At 54.6% G+C, this 23,421-nt stretch overlaps 1 protein-coding gene across 3 annotated transcripts in view; it reads left to right on the top strand.

The window, feature by feature from the left end:
• The first annotated feature begins 2,085 nt into the window (after positions 1-2,085).
• BCAS4 (breast carcinoma amplified sequence 4) overlaps positions 2,086-23,421 on the top strand; it is a 60,307-nt gene continuing 38,971 nt past the window's right edge. For 2 of the 3 annotated variants that reach the window (XM_027046648.2, XM_053199830.1), the window contains exons 1-2: positions 2,086-2,420; positions 17,427-17,498. In XM_027046648.2, the coding sequence (XP_026902449.1) occupies positions 2,241-2,420; positions 17,427-17,498 (252 nt within the window). In that variant the 5' untranslated portion in view covers positions 2,086-2,240. The remainder of the gene's footprint in view (positions 2,421-17,426; positions 17,499-23,421) is intronic. The other variant, XM_027046647.2, reaches the window with a different exon arrangement.

The following is a 23,421-nucleotide window of genomic DNA, read 5'->3' as shown; positions in this document are numbered from 1 at the left end:
CCTCTGCCCCAGGGTCTCCCCAAGAGCTAAGGACCGGGGACAGGGCATTGGGACATAGCCAAGCGCCACTGAGAGGCTAGGAGATTTTTACACCTTCAATCCCCTTTGTTGAAAACCATTGATTTGGTCTCCCATGGGGGGATCCCTGGGTAAATGCCTGCAGCAAGGGGGAGCCCCTAAATGGGGGTCATTCTCCGACTTTGGTGTGCATCAGAATCCACTTCACAGCTGTCACAATGAAGATGTTTAACCCCCCAAAGATTCTGATTCAGCAAGTTGGGGGAGGGCTCCGGGCATCTGTATTTGTAGCACAATGTTTCTAAGGCATAATCACACATTTAGGGAGAAAAAAAAAAAAAAAAGACTGAAAACAAAGTGACTGTTGGCTACCCAACTCAGCCCAGGGTATGGATCCTTCCCCAGACGCCCCATCTCCCGGGAAAGCCGGGGCGGGGGGGTGGGGGAGGTGCTGGGTAATCTGCACTTTTAGATAATATCCCAGCCTTTTTTGTTTATTCCTTTTACTTTCAATGAGTCATTTTGGGCATTCACTAGGTTTAAGTGTTACAACAAACATCAGCAGAAGAAATAAAACACTACAAATACCATGAAACCCTGTTCATAACCCTCCTGGGTTGGCCATCTCAATCCCCCTGTAACTACTTTCCTGAATGTGGCCTGCCCGGTCCCCATGCACAGTTTTATACTCTTGCTCCGTATGTCTGTATCCATACACAATACAGAGTGTGGTTTTGCATGTTTTTAAAACTTTATGGTAATGGCAGTGTGCCCTAAGTGTGCCTTCTGCAACTTGTCTTTTTTTCTTTTTTTTTTTTTCTTCTTCTTAGCATTATGTTTTGTGAATCTCATTCATCAGGGGAATTCTGCTGTGCCCAGGTCTCTTCCGCTAGTCTGAAGCCAGTTCTCGGCTTTTCAGAGGGAGGGCCCCCAGCCAGCCCGCCTGCAGCAGTGAGGGTCTGAGCTTGGTTCCTGCATGTCTGTGTGATGAACTGAAGGGCTCTGAGCGCCGGGGAAATCAGGACAGTAATGAATAGCCAAGTTCAGGTTCTGCGGGTTCCTATCCAATCCCGTAACTAACCACCTGTGGCCGGAATCTTTGCCAAGATTTTTCCAGAATGCGACTCTGACCTGCAGGTCTGAATGTTTGGGCAGGGGTGTGGAGCAATGAGCGGGGGGCAGGTGTGGGAGTGACGGATTACCCCAAAGACAGATCGAGGACATGTTATGCCCCCTACCCAGGTGGTCACGTAAACTATACATTTAGATTCCACGGGGCCGGGAGGGGGACGAGGGACGTTGTGTATATTTATTTACACCCCTAAGCCCAGCTTGATTTTGTTAAACGAATGTGACATTAAAAAAAAAAAAAAAAAGACGTCATAGGAAAAATTATATTTCTAGACTTCCCTGGACCTCTTCCCCATTTTTAGGATTTTCCTTATTAGCATTGTTTTGGGAGGATGCACCCCGCCCTCTTCGGCCTCTAGAGGGTCTCAACAAGCCTCCCAGGGGTGTGTATATGGGGGGGGGGCGGGCAAACAGTGAGCTTAAGAATTCCCTGGGGAGTTTATTCTACAAGCTGCCCCAGCGAGGAAAAGGACCGCTACAACCGGCTTCTCTAATTTCCAGATCTCTCCGCCGGGCGCAAACAAGATGCTGGAATTAGGACGGCCCTGGGGGCAGGGACTTTGGTCTTTAAAGGAAAGGACCCCGTTCTCTATCCTGGATGCTGGAAACACCCCGGGAGCTTTAAAAAATTACTGATGCCCAAGCCCCACCCCCAGGGATTCCGGCTGAATCCGCCGGGGTGAGGCCTGGCTTCCGGGCTTTTGAAAGCTCCCCAGGGCATTCTAAAGTGCCGTGGGGGCTGGGAGACACGGCTCCGCCCGGATTCCAATGAAAAGGGGTGGTCTACACTGGCGGTTCTCAAACTCCGCTGTCTGTAGGAATCCCCAGGCGAACTTCAAAAAGTGCTGGTGCTCAGGTCCCAACCTGAGGGACCGTGTGTTGGGCCGGACTTTGGAAGTTTGAAGAGTCCCAGGTGATGACAATATGCAAGCGAGGTTGAGAATCTCTGCTTTACCAGGTGGTGCGAGGGCCGGGCGCAGTGAGCGCCGCGCGCCACTGGGTGGCGCTGCCCCCTCGGTCCGGTGCTCGGGGAGGCGCGGGCCGCGTCCGGGTGCGCACCTGCCCCGCCTCCTCCAGGCCGGCCGCGGGGCATGCAGCCGGTCGGGGGCGGGGCTCCGAGGCCGGGACCCGGCCACCGGCTCTCGGGCAGCCTCCGCCAGCTGGACCCCGCCGCTCTCCTGATGCTGCTCCTGGACGCCGACCGGCCGGAGACCGTGCGCAGCGGGGCGCGCGAGCTCGCGCTCTTCCTGACCCCCGAGCCCGCCGCCGAGGTAGGGAGCGGGGGCTGGAGGTAGGGGAGGTGGGTCGGGGGAGGGGCGGCGGTCTACGCCCTGGCACCCCGGGGGAGGAGAGGGTGGGTGCGGCCTCCGGCGCGCGGGGACCCGAACCCGAACCCTCGGCGTCCCCGCAGCATCCTCGCGCGCCCAACGCAAGGGCCCGAGGCTCCCCGCCTTGCGGAGAGATGATGGCCTGGCGCCACCCAGAGATGCGCGGCAGGTCTGGCCTCTCCCTCTTTCAGCCACAAGGCCCCCCGGGGGCCCAGAGTCGCCTCGCATCCGGACCCGGGCCCCCAGCATCGGCCGGGCTCTGGGGAGGCCGTCCCCCGCCCCCGGTCCTGCCCCCGGCCGAGCCCTCGGCCCGCTGAGCTCAGAGCCGGGTGCCAGTGGCCAGGGAGGAGGCGGGCAGCCTGCGTCTGTGCGGGGAAGTACCAGGCCTCCTCGGTCCTGCTGTTGCTAAGAGGGAAAATACCTCGTCTCTATCTGTACTTTCTATTTTAAAAGCACAGAATAAAAAGTAGATCTGAAACTAGGCCCTTCATCTTCCAGCCGAAGCCAGTCTGTTAACAGTGCCGTGAAAGTTATTTACCCAAGTGCACCAGGAGTTATTTAAGGGTTGAATTCAACTCATTCTCTTTTTAAATCTCAGAAGCAGGACAGAAATACATCAAATACAGAGGGAGCACCCCTCTTCCTGCTCTCTGCGCCCCGACTCCGGGTCCCCGAGATAACCATCACTAGACATGTGGTGTTGTACCTCACCCCAACCAAACGCTTAGAAAATGCATTTACAAGTGCGGGTGTGCATGTATCAATAATACTATGTATTCGTTTTTACAAAACTCTTTTTGACATAGTAATACCGTTCTCCAAGTGGCTTCCCCCCCCCCCCCTCAAAATAGCATGGACAAGTGGGGAGTGACTGCTGGTGATAAAGTACAGGGCTTTTTGGGGTGACGAAAATGTTCTGGAATTAGTGGTGGTGGCTGCCCAACTTTGTGAATATACTGAAAACCACAGACCTGTGTGCTCGTAGAGGGTGACTTTTATGGTATGTGACTTACATCTCAATTTTACAAAATCGCATGGACATATTTTCATGTCTGAATGTATCCGTAAGAGCCGTCCAATAGAAATATAATCTGAGCCACAAATATGAGCCACTCCTGTAATTTTAAATATTCTGGGAGCCACAAAAAAAAAAAAAAAAGGAAAAAGAAACAGGTGAAACTAGTCTCAATATATTTAAAGTAACAGTTCCTCCAAAATATCAATCACTCCAACATGTAAACAATGACCATGTAAAAATCTTAGTGAGATTTTTACATTCTTTTTTTTTTTTTTTTTTTTTTTTGGTACTAGGTTTTCAAAATCAGGCTTTTATACTGAACTTACAACATATCTCTCGGTTGGGACCGGCCACGTTGTGAGTGTTCAATAGTCATATGAGGCCGGCGGCCTCCATGTTGGAGACTATGCTCCATCGTTCTTTGGCTTCCCCGTACCCCACAACTAAATGATAATTACTCCTATTTCCTGGGCCTGTTCACAGACTGTGTCGTTGCTCCTGGCAGTGACCCAGGGCTAGGAGGTTGTTTGGTTAATTAAAAAAAAAAATTGTTTTAATGTTTATTTTTGAGAGAGAGAGAGAGAGACCAAGCACAAGTGGGAGAGGGGCAGAGAGAGAGGGAGACACAGAATGTGAAGCAGGCTCCAGGCTCCGAGCTGTCCGCACAGAGCCCGACGCGGGGCTCGAACTCCCGAGCTGTGAGGTCACGGCCTGAGCCGAAGTCGGACGCTCAACCGTTGGAGGCACCCAGGCTGGGTGATTTTATAGCTGGGAAAACTGAGGCCCACACGGGATAAGTGACGTCCCGTGGAGGTACCGTAACTTGTGAACCGTGCCCCCAGGAATGGGCATTTGGGTTGTCTCCGGGTTTTCACTGGTGTAAGAAGCCTGAGCGTCGTCCTCGTTCCTTCTCTCCCTTGCTCTCAGCAGAGAGATGTCGTGCCCAGCGGCTAGACCTCAGCTTCATTTTGTCTCTATTAGGGACAGCCTTCGAGAGAAACTGCATGCGTTAACTTCATTTTCTCATTCAGGGTTCTCTTTAACTCAGACGCGGGCTGGCTCACGCTCATTTGTAAGGGATGTAATGAACAGCCCAACTCCCTGCAGCTCTGCACGGCAATAAACCCACTCAGCGTGCTTGCTGAACTTTATTTACCGGAAGCAGCAGAAACTGCCGGAGCACAGTCACTTGCAGCCTCTGGTTAAGGCTCAACCCACTGGCAGCTCCCCGCACTGAGGCTGTTTGCAGATGGGCCAGTGAGCAACCTGGAAAAGGGAGGTCTGGTTTGGGAACAGGACTGGACGGCGGGGCCCAGGAGCGGGGGAGAGCACTGAAACACGCAGGGGCCCTGCCTTCAGGACACTGGCAGACAACAGACACATAACACACAACCCCTCTAGATGGGGTGGTGAGGTAGAGGGTATCTGCGTGAGTCGGGGAGACGAGGGGTGGGGAAGGTCTCTCTGAGGAAGCTGGGACCTGTAAATGTGCAGGGAAGAGGAAGCACAGGGACGTGACTCTGTTGGGGGTGCAGTCAGGGAGGGCTTCCTTGAGGCAGCGACATTTTAGGCTGAGCCCTGAAGTGCGAATAGGAGTTGGCCAGGCAAAGCGGAGAAAAGCATCCCAGGCAGAGGGAACAAAACTTGCAAAGGCCCTGGGGTGGAACGAAGCAGGGTGCGCCTCGGACAGAAGAGCAGGTGGAGGGGGAGCAGAGGGAGGTGCAGCCGGCGAGGAGGGCGGAAGCCGAGCCCGGCACCGTGCTCTGTCTGCCGGGATCAAGGAGCTGCTACAGGGCGGAGGCGTGTTGACGCTGGTTGGCAGGTGAGTGTTTTACTGTTTCCGGCGCCTTCGGGTATTCTGTTCAGCCAGGTTTTTTGTGTCTTACTTTCTTTTTCTGGTTTGAACTTCCTCTTTGGGGGAGGTGTCAGGGTGGCCTCCAGAAGCTGCTCCAAGATGGCAGGGAGAGGTGTTTGCCTCTTGGGTGCCCTCTGGCTCATGAGGGGAGGGAGCTCAGGGCCCTCTCGAAAGGCTGGGTGCCGATAGCCACCCACGGGTGACTTCCTGGCCAGGCTCTTTCAGAATCCTGTTTGGAACCTGTGCTGGGACACAGGATGGGCTTGGCCCACAGATGAGGTTCATGGCCTAGATGGAAGGAAGTCAAGCCAGCACTTTCTCATGCCCAGGGGCTTTGCTTGAGTGAGCAGAGGATGACAGGGGACAAAACATTTGGGTCTTTTAACCACAGGTGGATTAGATCAGGGTTTGCAAACTCGAGGCGCAGGGGTCAAATCCAACACTGATGTGATTGGATCAGTCCACATGGGGTTGTTTAAATAGAGAATTTTCATGAAAAATTCTGAGTTTCTTGTTTATTTAAAACATCAATCTGTTCTTTTTCTTTTTTTTAACGTTTTTTTATTTATTTTTGAGACAGAGAGAGATAGAGCATGAGCGGGGGCGGGGCAGAGAGAGAGGGAGACACAGAATCGGAAACAGGCTCCAGGCTCTGAGCCATCAGCCCAGAGCCCGACGTGGGGCTTGAACTCACAGACCATGAGATTGTGACCTGAGCTGAAGTCGGACGCTCAACCGACTGAGCCACCCAGGCGCCCCTGTTCTTTTTTTTTAAAGTAAGCTCTACACCCAACATGGGGCTGGAACTCACGACCCCAAGATCAAGAATCATATGTTCTACCGACTGAGCCAGTCAGGCACCCCTTAGTCGATAGAGCATGTGACTCTTGACCTTGGGGTCATGACTTCAAGCCCCACATTGGGCATAGAGCTTACTTTAAAAAATAAAACAAGGGGCACCTGGGTGGCCCAGTCGGTTAAGCGTCCGACTTCAGCCAGGTCATGATCTCGTGGTCCATGAGTTCGAGCCCCACGTCAGGCTCTGGCCTGATGGCTCGGAGCCTGGAGCCTGCTTCCGGTTCTGTGTCTCCCTCTCTCTCTGCCCCTCCCCCACTTGCACACGTTCTCTCTCTCTCTCCCTCTCTCTCTCAAAAATAAACATTTAAAAATAAAAATATTAGCTGATCTGGTAAATGTAGGTCCATGTTTCCGAGTTTGGGCCCCGCTTGTCACAGTCTCCGCTCCTCCCTATTTAAAACAAAATTTTTGTAAATGATTATTTATGTATTTTGAGAGTGGGGGGAGAATACCAAGCAGGCTCTGTGCTGTTAGCACAGAGCCCGATGCAGGGCTCAATCCTGTGACCTTGGGCTCGACCCCACAGTCTTGGGATCGTGAGCTGAGCTGAAATCAAGAGTCGGACATTCAACTGACTGAGCCACCCGGGCGCCCCGCCCCCCCATTCCTGTACTGAAGCCAGGGTCCGTTATCATTTACCCTTGTGCCTGGACTTTTGATTTTACTGCCGTCGTATGGGGAGGAAACAGAACAGCTTCTCCCAGCCATGTGTTTCGACTAAAGAAAACCATAAACTAGCCAAAGATGCCTTGAGTTTCTTGAAAAACGTACAAGAGGCTGCTTCTTTGTGAGAGCAGTGGATACTCTGTTATGTCCAACCTGCACGCACCGCGTGTCCCGTCCTCGTGAGCTGCTGGCTTGCTTTCGGCTTTCAGGTTTGGGATGTTCAGATGCCCTGTCTCCAGAGGTAGTTCTGTATTCGTTTACTCCTCGGATCCTTATGGCGAAGCTGCTGTGTGCCAGGCACTGTGCTGGGTCCCGCGGAGAGGCCTGTGGGGCACAGGGGGTGCCTGCCCTCAAGGACTGTGGGTGCGGTCAGGGAGATGAGCAGACCAGTAACCACCAAGCGGAGCAACTACATGGTGATCGGTGCCATGAAGGAGACAGCGGGGGGGGGGGGGGGGGGGGGACTGTGACAGAGATGCACGGGGAGGGGTGGAAGGAACTGCCAGGCCAAGTTCCAGCGGCACGGGCATGGCCCGAGGGGGAAACATGAGAAACAGAGAGGTGCTCACGTGGGTGGACCTCAGCGGCCAAGGGCAGGAGTGGGCAGGACTAGACCGGGACCTAGGGCCACAGGGAGGACTCTGGATTTGATTCCGGGGTCCTGGCCACGAGCGGGGGTGAGTTGGCCATGAGCAGAGGAAAGACATGATCCGATTTTCAGACTCACGGCTGCAGGGCTGGAAGGTGCTGGAAGGGCCGCAGGGAGACCACAGACGTGGCTGTCCAAGTGGACGTGGACTGAGCTGGCCACATTCCCTGAATCAGAACCTTCCGGGTGTGAGGAGCCGGAAAGAAGTTCCTGCCTTTCTCCCCGCGGAGCTGCCCAGCGGTGGAAGGAGCCATCCCTGGGTCAGCCCAGAGCCTTGGCTAAAGGTTCCCTCCACACCAGCCGAGAAGCTTGAAGACAGAGAGGTTCCCAAAGATTGGGAATGACCTCAGTGCTGTCGCACAGGCTGGTGGGTGGCGATGCTTGTGCCCAGTGGACAGGTCCCGGCTGCAGAGCGAGTCAGCTCTGCACAGGAGACTCACGCGGGAGTGAGGCCAGGTGCACGGAGGTGTGCATGTGCATGTAACAGCTTAAAAAGCGAAGACACACGTATTTCACACCTCTGTAAATAGGCATTGGAGCCCCTGTAAATGAAGTTGGAGCAACCACCAGGGGTTGGGTTGCAGCGAAGGCGGAGAGCTCTGTTGGAGCGCGGGGTCCCCAGACTTTGCCGAAGGTCGGGGTCATCGGGGGATCTTCCAGAAAAGATTCTGATGCCTGCGGCCTCCGCCACCCCTGCCCGCCCCCCCAGGTATTCTAATGTCACTGGTGTGGGTGCCCCCTGCCCACGGGGATTCTAAAAGCTCTCCAGCAGGGTTTTAAGCCCGGAGTGACCTGGATGGATTGGTGTGTTGGAAAATCACTGTGGTTGCTGATTGTAGGGGCACCTGCGAGCAAGGCCCGGGCCTGGGGGCCTGGCCTGGTCAACACTCCCCTGGTGATTCCGATGGCCAACCCGGTAGGGCCCACACAGCTCCTCTCTTTTGTGAATGAATGCCCTGTGTCCAGCCGCAGCCCCCGGAGGGACCCTGTCTGTCCTGTCTGCTGCTTTCTCCAGAGGCACTGAGTGACTTCGTACGTATCAGTTAAAGAAACATCCTTTATAGAGGTGCGGACTCCCCTCGTCCTCCTGCTCAGGTTGGGGGTGGGGGGGAACTGGGCCCTGAAGCCACGAGGTGTGGGGTCAGATCTCGGCCCTGTGCTCGGGGCCCCTTCCTGCCTTGTCTGCTCATCTCCCGCGGTGCTGGACGGTCGGATGAGGTGAGCTGCAGGAAACGCTTGGTGCGGGGTCCGGCCTGTAGTTAGCAGGCTGGGAACGTCAGCTACGATTGCTCACTTCCTCATTCTGCAGATGTTTATGGAGCAGGTACTGGGGGCAGACGTCATGCCAGGCGCTGGGAGGGAGAATACGTGGGGGACACTTCTGTCCGTGGGGACAGAGCGGGTCTCACACTCACTTCTCTACAGTGTCCGGCTGTGGGGATTTCAGCCTTTCGCCTCCACTTGTGCTGAAGGTCACAAGTTCTCACTCCCCAGCGCGGCCTCCTGCAGGCCGAGAAATCCGGGGTTAACTTCCTGACCTGTGTACATGAGGCCAGCCCTCGATGGTACTTTTTGGTTTGCAAAACACAGTTGCTGAGCCCGGGGTCCAAAGGAACCACCGGTCCCCCTAACGCTGTCTTGCGTTCTGAAATTATCCCTTGGTGCAGGTGTGGTGGAAATTTGGCCTGTGGGGTCTTTTAAAATGAATTGGAGGGGCGCCTGGGTGGCTCAGTCGGTTAGTTGTCTGACTTCGGCTCAGGTCATGATCTCGCAGTCTGTGAGTTCAAGCCCCGTGTCGGGTTCTGTGCTGACAGCTCGGAGCCTGGAGCCTGCTTCGGATTCTGTGTCTCGCTCTCTCTCCGTCCCTCCCCGATCATGCTCTGTCTCTCTCTGTGTCAAAAATAAATAAACATTTAAAAAAAATAAAAAAATAAAAAAAATAAAATGAATTGGAGTTGGTTTTTCTTTTTCTTTTTTTTTTTTTTTGTAAGTTTTTTTATTTCTTTTGAGAGAGAGAGAGTATCCCAAGCAGGCTCTGCACTGTTAGCGAAATGTGCCCAGTTTTGCTTTTAAAATAAGTTTTGTGGGGCGCGTGGATGGCTCAGTCAGTTAAGCATCCAACTCTTGGTCTCGGCTCAGGTCGGGATCTCATGGTTTATGGGTTCGAGCCCCACATCAGGCTCCGCATTAATGGTGATGGCACAGAGCCCGCTTGGGATTCTGTCTCTCCTTCCTCTGCCCCTCCCCTGCTTGTGTGCGCGCGCGCACACACACACACACACACACACACACACACACACACACTCTTTCTTTCTCTCTCAAAATAAATAAATTTAAAAAAATAAAGTAAGTTTTGTTTTAAAAATAAAAAGTGTTGGGGCGCCTGGGTAGCTCAGTCGGTTAAGGGTCTGACTTCAGCTCAGGTCATGATCTCACAGTTCATGGGTTTGAGCCCCACGTCGGGCTCTGTGCTGACAGCTCAGAGCCTGGAGTCTGCTTCGGATTCTGTCTCCCTCTCTCTCTCTGCCCCTCCCCTGCTTACGCTCTGTCTCTCTCAAAAATAAACTATAAAAAAATTTAAAAATAAAGGTATATGAACATGTCACAAAATCCACAGGTCCCAGTGGCCGTGGGGTGGCACAGAACCCCCTCCTACCCAGCTCTGTTCCTGTCTCTGTCCCCTTCCAGCATGACGGGTCCTTTCCCATCCCCACCTGTTACCTCCCATTTGTGCATCCTGCTTTTTTCACTCAATATGTCTTGGAGATCTTTCCGTATGAGTACGTAGAGAGCTGCCCGATTATTTTTAGCTGCTAAACAGAATCCCATGGTCTGGATTACGATTCAGGCAGCCATTCTTCTATAGATGGGCATTTGGGTTACGTGGATCCTTTTATTCCCACAAAGTCTGCTGCAGGAGGAATCTCTGTACTCCTTTTGCATTTGTGCCAACATGTCTGTAGGATAAATACCTGGGGGGGGAATCCTCCCTGGTTTGCAGTTCCCGCCAGCGCCGCCTGGAAAACCCCTTCATCTGCTCCTCCCCGGGCCTCCCCCCCACCTGCAGCAGGCCCCTGCTCCCTTTCCCCTCGCCCGCCCATTCTGTGCACAGGGTTGAGGCTGCTCTTTCTGCCTCCGGTCAGGCTGGTGGAGGGGCGGACAGCCACCTTGGAAAGACCTTTACTCCGCTGTCATCTGAAGGGGCCCCCGTGACCGCTTTTGGAGAAGAGGTGACATTCCTACTTGCGTGCCCAGGGTGAAGGCAGGCCCCACAGTCCTCGGGCCACTTCATGTTCACCCCCACCGTGTACTCAGGGACCTCAGAGGAAGCCGGGGGGGCGGGGGCAGGCAGCGGCGCTTGGTGTCAGCAAAAGGTGAAAGACCCGCCTGGAACTTGGCGGGGCTGCCCGTGGATGTCCTCTGGCCGGCAGGTAGTTGCCACGTTCTAAAAAGTGGGAGTCTTCTCAAAAAATCCAACGTCTGGCTTCTCTAAAAGTGTTGCTCCAGAAGGTATAGGTCTTCAGTGGCCCTGTCCGTGGCCTGGCTGAGTGGACCTTGTGGTTCCTAGGATTTCCGTGTGTGTGTGTGTGTGTGTGTGTGTGTGTGTGTAAACAGCATTGTGATAGAATTCATATGCCATATATAAGTCATACAATTAAAGTGTATAATTTAATGGCTTAACATTTTTTTCAATGTTTATTTATTAGAGAGGGAGAGACAGACTGTGAGTGGGGGAGGAGCATGGAGAGAGGGAGACACAGAATCCCAAGCAGGCTCCAGGCTCCGAGCTGTCCGCACAGAGCCCGACGCGGGGCTCGAACCCACGAGCCGCGAGATCATGACCCGAACCGAAGTTGGACACTCGACTGACTGAGCCGCCCAGGCGCCCCTATATGTGCTTGTTTTAAAGATACAAATAGGCCAGAGGTGTGAAGGTCACATTCAGCCTGCAGACGGGTTTGTTTGGCCATCGTAGTGTGTTTTAATTTGGGGCGTTAGTTTTGAATTTTCAAACTGGTTTGCGCCAACTCCTGGAGCACTGTCTGTCTTGAACAAAACCGGGTTGGCACGTTTCCACCTGGCTCACTCTGCTGGGGTCAAGTAGCAGCTGCCCTTGTCCGATGGAGAAGGGGCCTCCTGTTGGCCACAGTCCCCACCTCTCCCTGTTGTCTCTCTGGCGGGAAGCTGAGTATTAACTTCCATTCATTATCCTGCTTGTGCCGCTGTGGTTCTTAGAGAAAAGTAGAAGGTCTCTTTGAAAAGGGAGAAACGGAAAGTCAACGGCGTGCAGAAAACACATTCCCGTGTGGTGTGTTCGTTTCCTGCCTCGCTTGTGTCCATTCCATTTGAGTGTGGAGACCCTGGTTGGGTCCCAGCTACAACCGTCTTTTGTATGGGTCTGGCCCCTCACCGAGAGGAACCCAGGGAAATTACTTAGCGGACTCTCCTCCGCTTCCATCTCGAGACAGAGTCTGAGGCTCGTTTTCTCCCGATTTTCAAATGGGAAACCAGGGCACAGAGATGGTGGGAGTGTAGTTAAGACCACACAGCATGACATGCCAGGGTGGGACCGAAGAGTGGTCTAGGCTGCTCTTCTCAGGCTGCAGCTCCCCCAGGAGCTTCCTCCTTCCCTTGCTCATTTTCCCTCCCTCCCTCCCTCCCCCTTTCCTTTCCTGCAACAAATACGCCCTGGGCACCGTATTGGTCACCAAGTGCCAGGTAACAAACTACCCCAAATCTTAGTGGCTGAAAACAACTACCATATGATGGTGCGGGATGCGTGGTTTTGCGGGTCTGCGGGGCTCGTCTGAGCGCCTCTGCTCCCACGGCACCGGCCGGGCTGAGTCACGGGGCTGCATCGGCTGGAGGGTTTGCTGCGCTGCAACGTGGCCTCGCTCGCGTTGGGCGGTTGGTGCTGGCCGGGGCGCCTCGGTTCTCTTCCACGTGGCCCTTCGTGTCCTGCGGCCTCTCCAGCCGCGTTGCCTGGACTTCTTCACACGGCTCTTGTCCTCCAAGAGGGTGACTCAGATGCCGCAGGATCTCTCGAGGCTACAGCCGGATGTCACAAAGAGCGGTTTCCACCCATTCTGTTGGCCAAAGCAAGTCACAGGGCCAGGCCAGATTTGGGGGCGGAGTCCGATTGCCCAAAGGTATGCAGATGGGAGGGAATGGGGGGGGCATCTTCAGAAGCATAAGCACCCGCTATGTGCCAGGCATCGCCCTGGGCCCTGGGGATGCGGCGGTGAGTGAGAGGCACCAAAACCCCCGGAGCTTTCATTCTGGTGGCAGAAGAGGACAGGACAGGTGAAACATGTAAGATGTTAGACAGGGATGGAGGCTGAAGCCAGAAAGAAGTTGGTGCGGGACAGGGAGTGGGGGAGCCTGCAGGGCCAGGGAAGGCCTCGATGAGGAGAGACGTTTGAGCCGAGGCTGGGAGGAGGTGCGCGGTGAGCTTTGTCCGTGATGGGAGCAGGCGGGCGCAAAGGCCCCGGAGTGACGACGCGGTTGGTGTGGCTGGTGGGGAGCGGGCTGTAGGCGGCGAGGTCGGAGAACAGATGGAGGGTCCAGGTGGTGTAGGGCTAACGAGGCCTCCATTAGGTGTTTGCTGAGGGAGGTGGGGGGCAGGAGAGGAGTCCTGTTTTTTAATTAAGCTGTAATTCACGTAATGTAAAAAAATTACCATTTTGAAGCGTACATTCAGTGGTTCTTCATAAGTTCACTGTGTTGTGCAAACATCGCCGTGACCTCATTCCAGAGCACTCCCCCCTGCCCCCGCCAAGAAAGAAACCCCATGACCATTAGCACACTCCTTCTCCCTCCCCCCCCCCCCCCGCCCGCCGTGATCTCCTTTCGGTCTCTGTGCGTTTGCTTCTTCCGAACACTGCCCAGAAAAGGAATCACGTAGTACCTGGCCTTTGTGTCTGGCCTCTTTCAATGTTTTCGAGGACCGTCCGTGTTGTAGCAGGTGTCGGGCTGGCATTCCTTTTCAGTACCGCGTAATACTCCGTACCGTGGATATGGCCTGTCTTGACGGTCCATTCATCGCTTGACGGGCCTTGAGTCATTTCCACCTTTTGGCTGTCATGAATACCTCCCAAGTTTTTGTAAGAACACCATGATTTCCGTTCTCTTGGCTCTCTTGCGGGGTCGTAGGGCAACTCCGCGTGTAACGTTTTGAAAGAGTGCCGGACTGGTTTCCGGAGCCGCTGCCCCGTGTCCCATCCCTACCGGCGGCGGGGGAGGGCTCGGGTTCTGACGGGGTCTTTCGGGGGAGGAGACCGAGGGGGGGCCAAAGAGGAAGCAGGGACCGGGGGGAGAGGACAGCGCCCTGTGCCAGGGCGGTGGCACGAGGGGTGGACAGAAGCGGTCGGATTTGGGCCACATTCCGGAGGCGGAGCAGAGAGGATTTGCACACACGGCGGACGGGGTGGGCCGAGAAAGGACAACCTCGAGGATGCTCTCAGGTGTTCAGCCTGAGCAACGGGCCAGTGGCGCCTCTGCTGAGTTGGAGAAGACCACGGCGGGGGGTCTGTTTGTGGGGTTTTGCGCCCATCACTCACGGGTGGGAAGCCAGCCCCACTTTGGGTTTGGGGCCTTGCCCCGCTGGGAGGCTCGGATTGGCATCTTGGGAGACTTAGGTAAGGAAGAAGCAGAGGCCATGATTCCCGCGTGTTATCCATGCCCACCTGCTGTCCCCACCGGCGGTGCCCTGAATGTCACTCTGAGTGAGCCATTTGCTCTTCTTCCCCTGGGAGGGGGACGATTTATGCTCAGGGAGTTGCACAGCATGATGAGGGCATTCATTTTGCTTATGGGCTGGTTAAAAAGGCGTGTGGGCCGCAGGACTCTCGCTTCTGAGGCCACTTAGGGGATTATCTTGAGAGAAAATTGTCCCGTGAATGATTTGCGGGCGTGGTGGGTTGGCTTATCCTGAGCTCCTTCCTGTTGGTTGGGAACGTCTCGGGGCTCGTTCCTCCTTAGCTGGCCAGTCGGCAAATGCTTTCTCTACCCTCTCCTGCATTGGGGCACTTGCCCTTGGTACCGGGAGGTGGGGGAGAGGGGGTCGAGACCACAGCTGACAGACGGCCATAAAGGGGACACGCTGCCCCCTCTCCCAAGAGCCTCTTGGTACTTACAGACTTCAGCTCTGGACTCAGAGTGCTCAGGGTCAGATCTGGCTTCAGTACGTATTAGCTATGTGACCTTGAGCAAGTGACATAAGCTCTCTGGTCCTCTGTTTCTCAGTCCATGGAAGAGGGGCAAGCGACAGCACCTACTGTATAAAGTTCTTGTGAGCCTCCAATGAAATAAGCCATATATGGCGATTAGCCACCGCTTTTGTTATCTAGAGAGAGAGACACATAAAGCAGCCACTTATTATGCGCCTACTGTGTGTCAGCACTCTGTCAAATGATTGAAACCACCTTTATTACGTGAGGTTAACCTCTTAACAACCCTGCCGAGTGGTGTGGCTTACAGGTGGGCCAACCGAAATGCAGAAGGTAAGCCCTTCAATTAAGGTCTCGTGGTTGGCAGACGAGAAGGTGGCATCTGAACCCAGGGCTGACTGGCCTCCCTCCTGAACACTCGGCCATAGGTTGAGATGTACTTCCTCTCTTCGGGCCCCTCTGGAGAAGGAGGTGGCCCATCCCGCCGGGCCCTGGGCTCTCATGTCCCTCTGCAGGTTTTGATTCGGCCTGGTGTCTGGGGTTTGTACACCTGCACTCTGGAGGGAGCCTCCGCCCCCTTCTGTGCCCCTCTCCCTCGCCTCTGCAGCAGAAGGAAAGCGACCAGCCTGCCTCTCTCCTGTCCCTGTGGCTTCTCTTGGCTCCTTCTTCCCCTCTTAGTGCCTTAAGGGCAATTTTTTACCGCGATCTTCCTTTTGGGGGGCAGAGAGAACGTCCTGTGAGTCTCTTAGTCCTCTCTCTGCTGTGGTCCCCTTCTCTGTCAAGCCTCCCCCGTTCAGGCCCAGAAATAGTCCCAGCTGTGAGATGAAGGTTCCAGAGTTTAAAATTGCAACTTGGTACTATTTTTACTCCAGCCGGAAAGATGTTTTTCTGCACATTCGTTTATGCTGTTGTGGTAGCGACAGCTCCCGCCGCAGGCAGCAGGCTGTGGCACTGTATAAACATCTCTTGGGGGACGAGTGGGTGATAAGGGGAGCCTTCAGGTCGGGGGTGGGGGGGCAGGTACCAGGCCTGCCCAGAAATGTCTGGGGTCGCTTCCCTGGCACAGAACGATCTGGCCTGGTAAGCCATGTTCTAAATGAACTTTATTCCTAGATGCCTGGTAATTAAAAACAAATACAACAGGGGCACTTGGGTGACTCATTTGGTTAAGTGTCTGACTTCGGCTCAGGTCATGATCTCATGGTTCATGGGTTTAAGCCCGGCATCGGGCTCTGCGCTGCCAGCTCGGAGCCCGGAGCCTGCTTCGGATTCCGTGTCTCCCTCTCTCTTTGCCCCTCTCCCGCTCGTGCTCTCTCAAAAGTGAATAAACATTAAAATAATAAATAAATACATACATACATACATACCAATTGGAATGCCCGGGTGGCTCAGGTGGTTAAGCGTCTGACTTCGGCTCAGGTCGCAATCTCACAGCTTGCGAGTTCGAGCCCCGCATCGGGCTCTGTGCGGACAGCTCGGAGCCTGGAGCCTGCTTCAGATTCTGTGTCCCCTTCTCTCTCTGCCCCTCCCCCACTCATGCTCTGTCTCTCAAAAATGAATAAACTTTAAAAGTAAGTAAGTAAATAAATAAATAAATAAAACAAACAAACAAACCCCGGCTGTTTTTAAGTCATGAAAACAGTAAATACTTGAGGGGAAAAAGGGTTCAAACTAATTTTTACACGAGGGATTTAAATGGGCTTGTAAGTCGGCAGACCCTTTCACGGTCATGTTTGGCTGGGCCTGTGGAGTGTTAAAAAAATTTTTTTTTGAATTTGAGCTACCATTTAAAAATCGGGACATTTTCCAAAAAGTTACAATTTCTGGCTTCTCTTGCAAAATGGAAGGCTCTGGGAGCGCTGAGCGTGTCTACTGATGGCCGCTGGCAGCTGGCTGTTCTAGACTTGGGCAAATGCTCCTCAGATTGCCGCAAGCCCCAGCGAGCTGCCTTACGTCACTCGTTAAGTTACTGCCCAGCCCTAGTGCCTCGAGTTGGGGACCCTTCAAGTCTCCCTTGTCAGACCCCACTCCCCATTTGTGCTCCCCAGGGCTAAGTAAACCCTGTTGATAGTGTTACCAGGTAAAGTCCAGGGCACCCAGTTAAATTTGAATTTCAGATTGAATCATCGTTTAGTGTAAGTACATCCCCTGACTCTGGGCACTTCGGTCTGTGTCATTCCAGGCCTTTCTGTTAAACCATGTACGTTGTTTGCGTGTCGTCACAAGAATAGGTTTACATTCTATGTCTTCTGCATCTTGTGTGAACCGTCCATCGTGTTTCCCAGGAGGCATTTCTCAGAGTTTGTCAAGAGCAGGCTTTGGGGCTGTGAACTCAAACCTACCGGGGAATCCTGGCCCCACCCCTTGCTAGCTGTGTGCCCTCAAGCAGGGTTACCTGTCCTCTCTGAGGCTCAGTTTCCTTATCTGAACAGCGGGATGGTAAGGGTAGCTTTGTTCTAGTCCTGCTCATATTTATTTATCTCCTCTCCTTTGAACGCTGCCTGGAGTGGATGGGCCGTGGTGGCTTTTCACCAGGCCTCTGTCCACAGGTGTCACGATTGCTGCCTGATCACCACTACCTTAAATGAGGCTATGAGACGTTTTGCAAAGGGAAAGGAGGTCTGAAGGGAACTGGGCAGATAATCCTTAGTTTGCTTAAAAAAAAAAATAAAGTGAAGGGCGTTTGTCTCCCTGGAAACCACTTGCTAATCTCCAGGATATTGTCTCTTTTCAGGCAAAGGAGGTGGAGGAGACCATTGAGGGGATGCTCCTCAGGCTGGAAGAGTTTTGCAGCCTGACCGACATGGTGAGTGTCTGCCCGGGAGGAGTGGATTTAGGCCCAGGCCAGACTCCAGGTCCTTCCTGGAGTTTTCTGGGGAAGCCATTTTGGTGGCGATTTGGCAACCAGAAGGAATGGGGGCAGCAGCCGACGGTGAGAGCAGGACCAGGCACGCGCACTCTCTCACACGGTCTCTCAACACCAAGGCTTCCTGAGGCGGCCATCTTGATAGTGCCCATCCCCCCCCAGATGGCTCTTATTCCACAGAGGAGCCAGGAGTGGGCCACCAGGTGGCACTCTCGGGCACCGATGCGGGGAGCCGTTCAGCGGGGATGCTAAGACTATATTTAACTTTCCTCAGCTCTGCGCGGTCCGCCAGGCAAACATGGAGACAGCCAGGAAATGGCTTCAGGCCTGCAAGGCCTGGGAGGAGCCTCTTGCCCAGGCTGTAGCCCGAGGCAGGGTTGGGCATCGGGTTCCTTCTCAGATCCTTTCGCCGTCTCTGCTGTTGCCTCTTACTCTGTTTTGTTGGATCAAATCCTCTTGGCTGGGTGGGGGAGATGGTGCCTTAGGCCCAGAAGACAAGGTCTCCACTACAAATTTTGCAAAAATCTCCTCCAGATCCTTGTGTCCCCAGCATTGTTGCCAACCAGGTGTGGGCCCCTGAATAGCAATGATAGAACTTTCTGGAAGCTCCCAGCACCCTCGGTTTAAGGCCTGAAGGCCCAAAGCGTAGAGCTCCATATTGTGATCAGGACCCGTGTCTCGGCTGGACCCCGTGGTAGATTTGTGCGCCTGTGAAGCACGTGTCCGGAGAAGTGTTTCTGAGAGCCCAGGGGAGGAACGGTCACGGCAGCCCTCTACGTTTATTGAACACCTACTTGGTGCCAGGCACAGTGCAAAGTGCATTTCCCGTATCAGCCCATTTCTCTTTGAAGCAGGCCAACGTGACGGGCACCCCGTCATCCCCATTCATTCAATAGGCCTCCCTTGTGCCACCCTTGGGGACACAACAGTGAACAAGACCGAAGTGTTCCCAAGAGGACCTGTGTGTGTTTCGCTCTTGAGAACCAATTTTCTAGTTTGGGTGTGGGTCCGGGTGGGAGCTGGGTGTGGGTCCGGGTGGGAGCTGGGTAATGAGACAGACTTTGAACAGCCCGGACAGCCCTTTCTTCATCACCGGCCATTGGACACCTGCCCCTGACTGGGTGCTGTGGTGAGCCCGAGGATGAGAAGAAATTGGACCGTGTCTCCCTTCTCTCTGTGAGAGGAGCCCACTGTGTGTGACCAGCGCTGTCATCCAGTGTGGCAGCCCTCGCCTGAAGGTGTGTTCAAGGTGCAAAAGGAGACTGCAAAGGTTTTGAAGAGGGAGGGTCTAGAAGGAACTGGGCACATGATCCTAAGACTTGATTTGTTTAAAAAAAAAAAAAAGAAAGAAAAGCAGAGGCGTTAGATTCTGCCTGGGAAATTGGGAAGGCTTTGCAGAGCAGGTGGTGATTAATTTGGGGCTTTGAAGGAGGAACAGAAAGAATTCCACCGCTGGGGAGGGTGAATGTCCAGGCAGAGGCACCGGCCCGTGGGTATGGTGTGCTGGGCACAGTGTGGACCGGGGGGGGGGGGGGGGGGGGCCAAAGTCAAAGGGGTAGATTTGGAAGATGGGTGGACTGGTGACTCAGGGACGTTTTGTTCTCAAGTCTCAGCCACCGTCCTCCTTGAAAGGAGACCCACAATCCGCCTAAGGGGCGATCTTGGGGCAGGAGTCAGCCTGGATCGGGAGAGGGGTCGGGCCACCTTGCCTTTGAAACCATCGAGGCTTCCCGTGGTGGGGGAGCCTATGTGTGTCGCCCAGAGGCCAAGGCGTCAGGCAGTGTGCTGACAAGACCCTCCCCTAACTGGAAGCCTGGAGATGCATTTATGCAAAGGTTTTAATACCGAGATCACACACATGACCCATGGACCCGGTCCCGCCTGCAGATATGTTGACTGTTTCTGGAAGGAAAAGAAAAAGGAATTCACTGCTGACATTTATAGAATGTCATGCAAAAAAAAAAAAAAAAAAAAAAAAAAAAAAAAGGGTTTCTGGCTTCTTTTGGAAGAGCAAAGATCTGGCTCCCTTGGGTGCTTGGTCCCACCTGGCCAGCGTCGGCCGGAGTTGTGTAGTGGCCGCCCCACTCTGGACAGCGTGTGAGCTCTCAGCCTGTCACTGGCCACTGCTCCTGTGGGGCCCCCTGACTCCGTGGCCACCTGCCAGGTACGTCTATCCCATGCGCAAATGTTTTGCGGCCGAGAGTATGTTTCTCTGTATTTGGCGTCCTACTGAAAAAAGGCAAATGACACCAGACCAAGAGGGTCAAGAAAGGGAAGAGAGTGCGCCTCCCACGGGAGTGAAGACCATTTCTTGTGTTCATACGCAAACGAGCGTGCCTGTGTTAAGAGAATGTGCCTGGTACGATGCTTTTGTGGCCCCTGCAACAGTGCGCGGAGTTACGGAGACCCTCTTGGCCCCGACACTTGATGCTTAGTTTCCCTGGTGTGCCTGCACGCGTGGCAGAGAGACGTGTCCAGCTCGGGGCCTCCTTTCTTCTTTTGGTGCAAGTTAGGGATGAGTGGGGGCCTCTGGGGGGCAGGTGATGTCACCCCATGGACGTTGTCCCCAGCCCGCTGCTTTGGCCTTTGGCAACAGTGGTCGAGTTAGAGGCCTGAGAGTGGCCAGGCTCCCTGGTGCATAGTCCAGAGAGAAGCCGCGCCTCTTCCGGGAAAATCAGGCACTTAGGAACGAGAGTCCGGCTTCCTGTCTGATGCATTAAGTCCATTGCCAGCCTGCCCTTGCCCTTGATCACCCTGTGTGACTGGAATTCACCACCCTGTGCCTGCCACCCGTTTGGACCTTAGATGTAACACTCGCTGCAGCCACTTCAAGCTCCTGCTGCTGCGGGGTCTCGGGCACAGCAATGCCCTCTCCCTCCCTTTCTCTTCTCTCCTGTAAATGGAGGTCGTGGTTCTGTCCGTTGCCGCATCAGGCTACCCCAAAAGGCAGTGGGGTAAAACAACCACCCGTTTATTACGTGGGCCAGGGCAGGGCACAGAGGGGATGTGGTTCCTGCTGGGGCGGGGATGTCCGACGTGGCCCTTTCTCCCGCTTGTCTGACGTCTGAGCTGCGAGTGCCGATGGCCGGGGACCGGCTCGTATCGCCTCTCTCCATGCAGCCTGTCCTCGGGGCTAGTTCGGGCTCCCTTGGCATGGTGTCAGGCCTCCCAGGGCAGGCATTCTGACAGATGGGAAGTGGGAGCCTCCGGGTGTCTGGACGCTTGGGTGTGCCAGTGTCACTTCTGTCCTATTTTACCGGTCAGACCAGTCCCACAGGGCACCCAGATCCAAGGGGAGAGGACACGGACCCCGCGTGCTCACGGAAGGAATGCAGAGGACTTGCGGCCCTCTTCAATCTACCACAAATGGTACCTGTCTCCCAAGAGTTACCGTGCGGACCGGATGAGGTGGGGATACGCGCTGCCCCTCCCCTGCGGTGACCGCAGCGAAAGTGTGGGCGAGGATGTGGGGCAACGGAAACGCTCGTCGCCTTGCTGGCAGAGATGCAAGAAGGCACAGCCACTTTGGAAACAGTTCGGCAGGTTTTCAGAAAGTCAAACATGCACTGACCCTGCATCCTGGCGACTGTCATCCGAGATGATTACCCAAGAGAAGCGGAAAGCAGAGACCGCAAAGCCTCACACCCCAATGTTCGCAGCAGCTTTATTCGCGATGCTCCCAGACCAGAAAGAACCTCGGCGTCCATCGGCGGTAGAAACGAGGCAATCAGCTGTTGTTTCTTCACACCCTGGCCCTCACGGCGTCACACAGGAACAAACTGCACACGACATCAGGGAGGTCTCTCCCGAGCGTGAGGCCCGGGGAAAGAAGTCGGGCACAGAATGCGAGCTGGGGTGGCTTCCGTGGTCCGAAGTTCAAAAATATGCAGAACGAGTCTGTGGTGTGATGGGAAGTCAGGCAGTGGTTAGCTTTGGGGGCGTGGTCACGACTGGAAAGAGGCAGGAGGGAGCCTTCCGGGGTGATGGGATGTTCCACACGGTGGCCTGGGTGGTGTTTACCCAGATGGAAACGTGCTCACAAAATACGTCCAACTGCCCACTGAAGGCCCGAGCACTTTGCTGTACGTCGTTGCCATTCAATTAAAAATAGTTAAAAATAATTGCTGAGCAGGGTGCCGGCTCTGTATGCGGCTCTGCATAAATGGTGGCTCCTGGGGTCAACATCGTCATTACGGAAGCACTGGGAGGTGGTGACAGTGATGAGGATTTGTAAGGCCTTCAGCCCTGTGCCCTCTGGAGTTCAGGCGGCTCATCCGGGCCCTGGGAACCCCCACCCCTGGCAGGGAGCGGATTCTTTCTTCGCTCACATAGAGGGAGAAAATTCCCTGTTGGCCCTGGGCCAGCACTTGCATTTGGCATTGGTGTGTGTTCTTGGGTCAAGTGCATTTGGCTCTCCTTCCTGGGGGCCCTGAATCATCCTGGACAGCCGTCTTTGCTCGGTGATAACCCCCACATCTGCTGCCCAGACTTCTGGGCTCCAGAGGCCCGCTCTGGGGAGGTGGTGGCAGACCGGGCTGGGGAAGGGCCGGCCAGGCCAATCAACCGGGTTGGGGGTTCGTCCTGGCAGAGGCTCAGCTAGGATCGATTCGTCGCCGACCTCTCTGTGTGCTTCTCGGTCGCAAACGAAACGTGCCATCTCAGGATTCCATGATGATGCGAAGTAGGTGTGAGAAGCAGAATGCGTTGCTTTCCTTGGACTCCCCTGGAAGAAGAGAAGGGCACAGCGTGGCCACAGACGCCCTGCTGGAGGGACTCTAGGGAGTGGTGAGAGATCACAGTTAACCAGAGGGGACAGCTGTCACAGCTCCACACGGGACATGGTCTCAGGGTGGCCCGGTCTTCCAATTTTTCACAAGGAGCTAGAAATCTGGGCTTCTAAGGGAAACCTCCTTGTTTTCAGATCTTGGCATCTCGCTCGGATGGGCTTCGGTTTTTTTAGACATGATGCGGGCTGGCTCGGCAGAACACGTCTGCAGACCTCTGCTATTAGAGGTGACCCCGGACCAACCTGGATGGTAACCTTCCATCTCCCACTTTGTAGCCTTCTGACCTTGGGCTGGCTCATTTCGTTTTTCCGTCTTGTGCAGCATCACCACCCATGAAAGGTTAAAGATAAAATCGTTTCTGATTCACAGGGTCTGTTCTCAGCACCAGGCGAAAGCCTGCAGAGTGCTGGCATCATGCCCCCCCTCGCCCTCATTTTCGCCTTACAGTTCCCAGCACGTGGGGGAACCAAGAGGAAGCTTTGGGGGCCTTTTGGACCCCAAGGATTACTCTCTACTTTCCCCCCATGCACGCACAGACCGCCATGCGGGCAGGGGTAGACAGCCCCCCATTATCCACAGTTTCAGCAAGTGGAGAAGGGACTGCCCAGCCACAGACCCCCTCTTCCTGGGATTCCTTCGAAGCTAGAGGGAGGCAGGGACGCACGTCATCACTCTCCCCTCTGCAGTGTTCCCCTCACCCCCTCAGGGTGGGTCACTGGGACCAGGCCCTCCTGACTGCCCTTGTTCTCGCCCAATTCGTTTCTTGAGAAATGAGCAGAAAGAAAAGATCTGCGTTTGATCTACTGTGTTCTGACCTTGCCAGGAGTTATCTGCTCTTTGTTGCATTACTGAATCACAGCAATTTCTCCAGAGTTCAGCCTTGTGGAGGGATGGGTATGTCTCCAGAAGTTTGGCCTTGGGGGAGCCCAAGGGAAGATGTTGAGGGCTTTTTCCTATCAAGGGTAACAAACGCAGGTGCCCGCGGGAGCCAGGCAGGATCTGGACAGGAGTGAAGGGAGCAGGGGCGAGGCATTAGGGAGGGGTGGTGACTGAGGACACCAGAGAGCCCATGCCCC

This window comes from Acinonyx jubatus, chromosome A3, assembly GCF_027475565.1.
Source record: "Acinonyx jubatus isolate Ajub_Pintada_27869175 chromosome A3, VMU_Ajub_asm_v1.0, whole genome shotgun sequence".
In the NCBI taxonomy this organism is placed as follows: Eukaryota; Metazoa; Chordata; class Mammalia; order Carnivora; family Felidae; genus Acinonyx; species Acinonyx jubatus.
The sequence above is the reverse complement of the archived record's forward strand: the minus strand, read 5'-3'. Positions and strand labels throughout refer to the sequence as shown.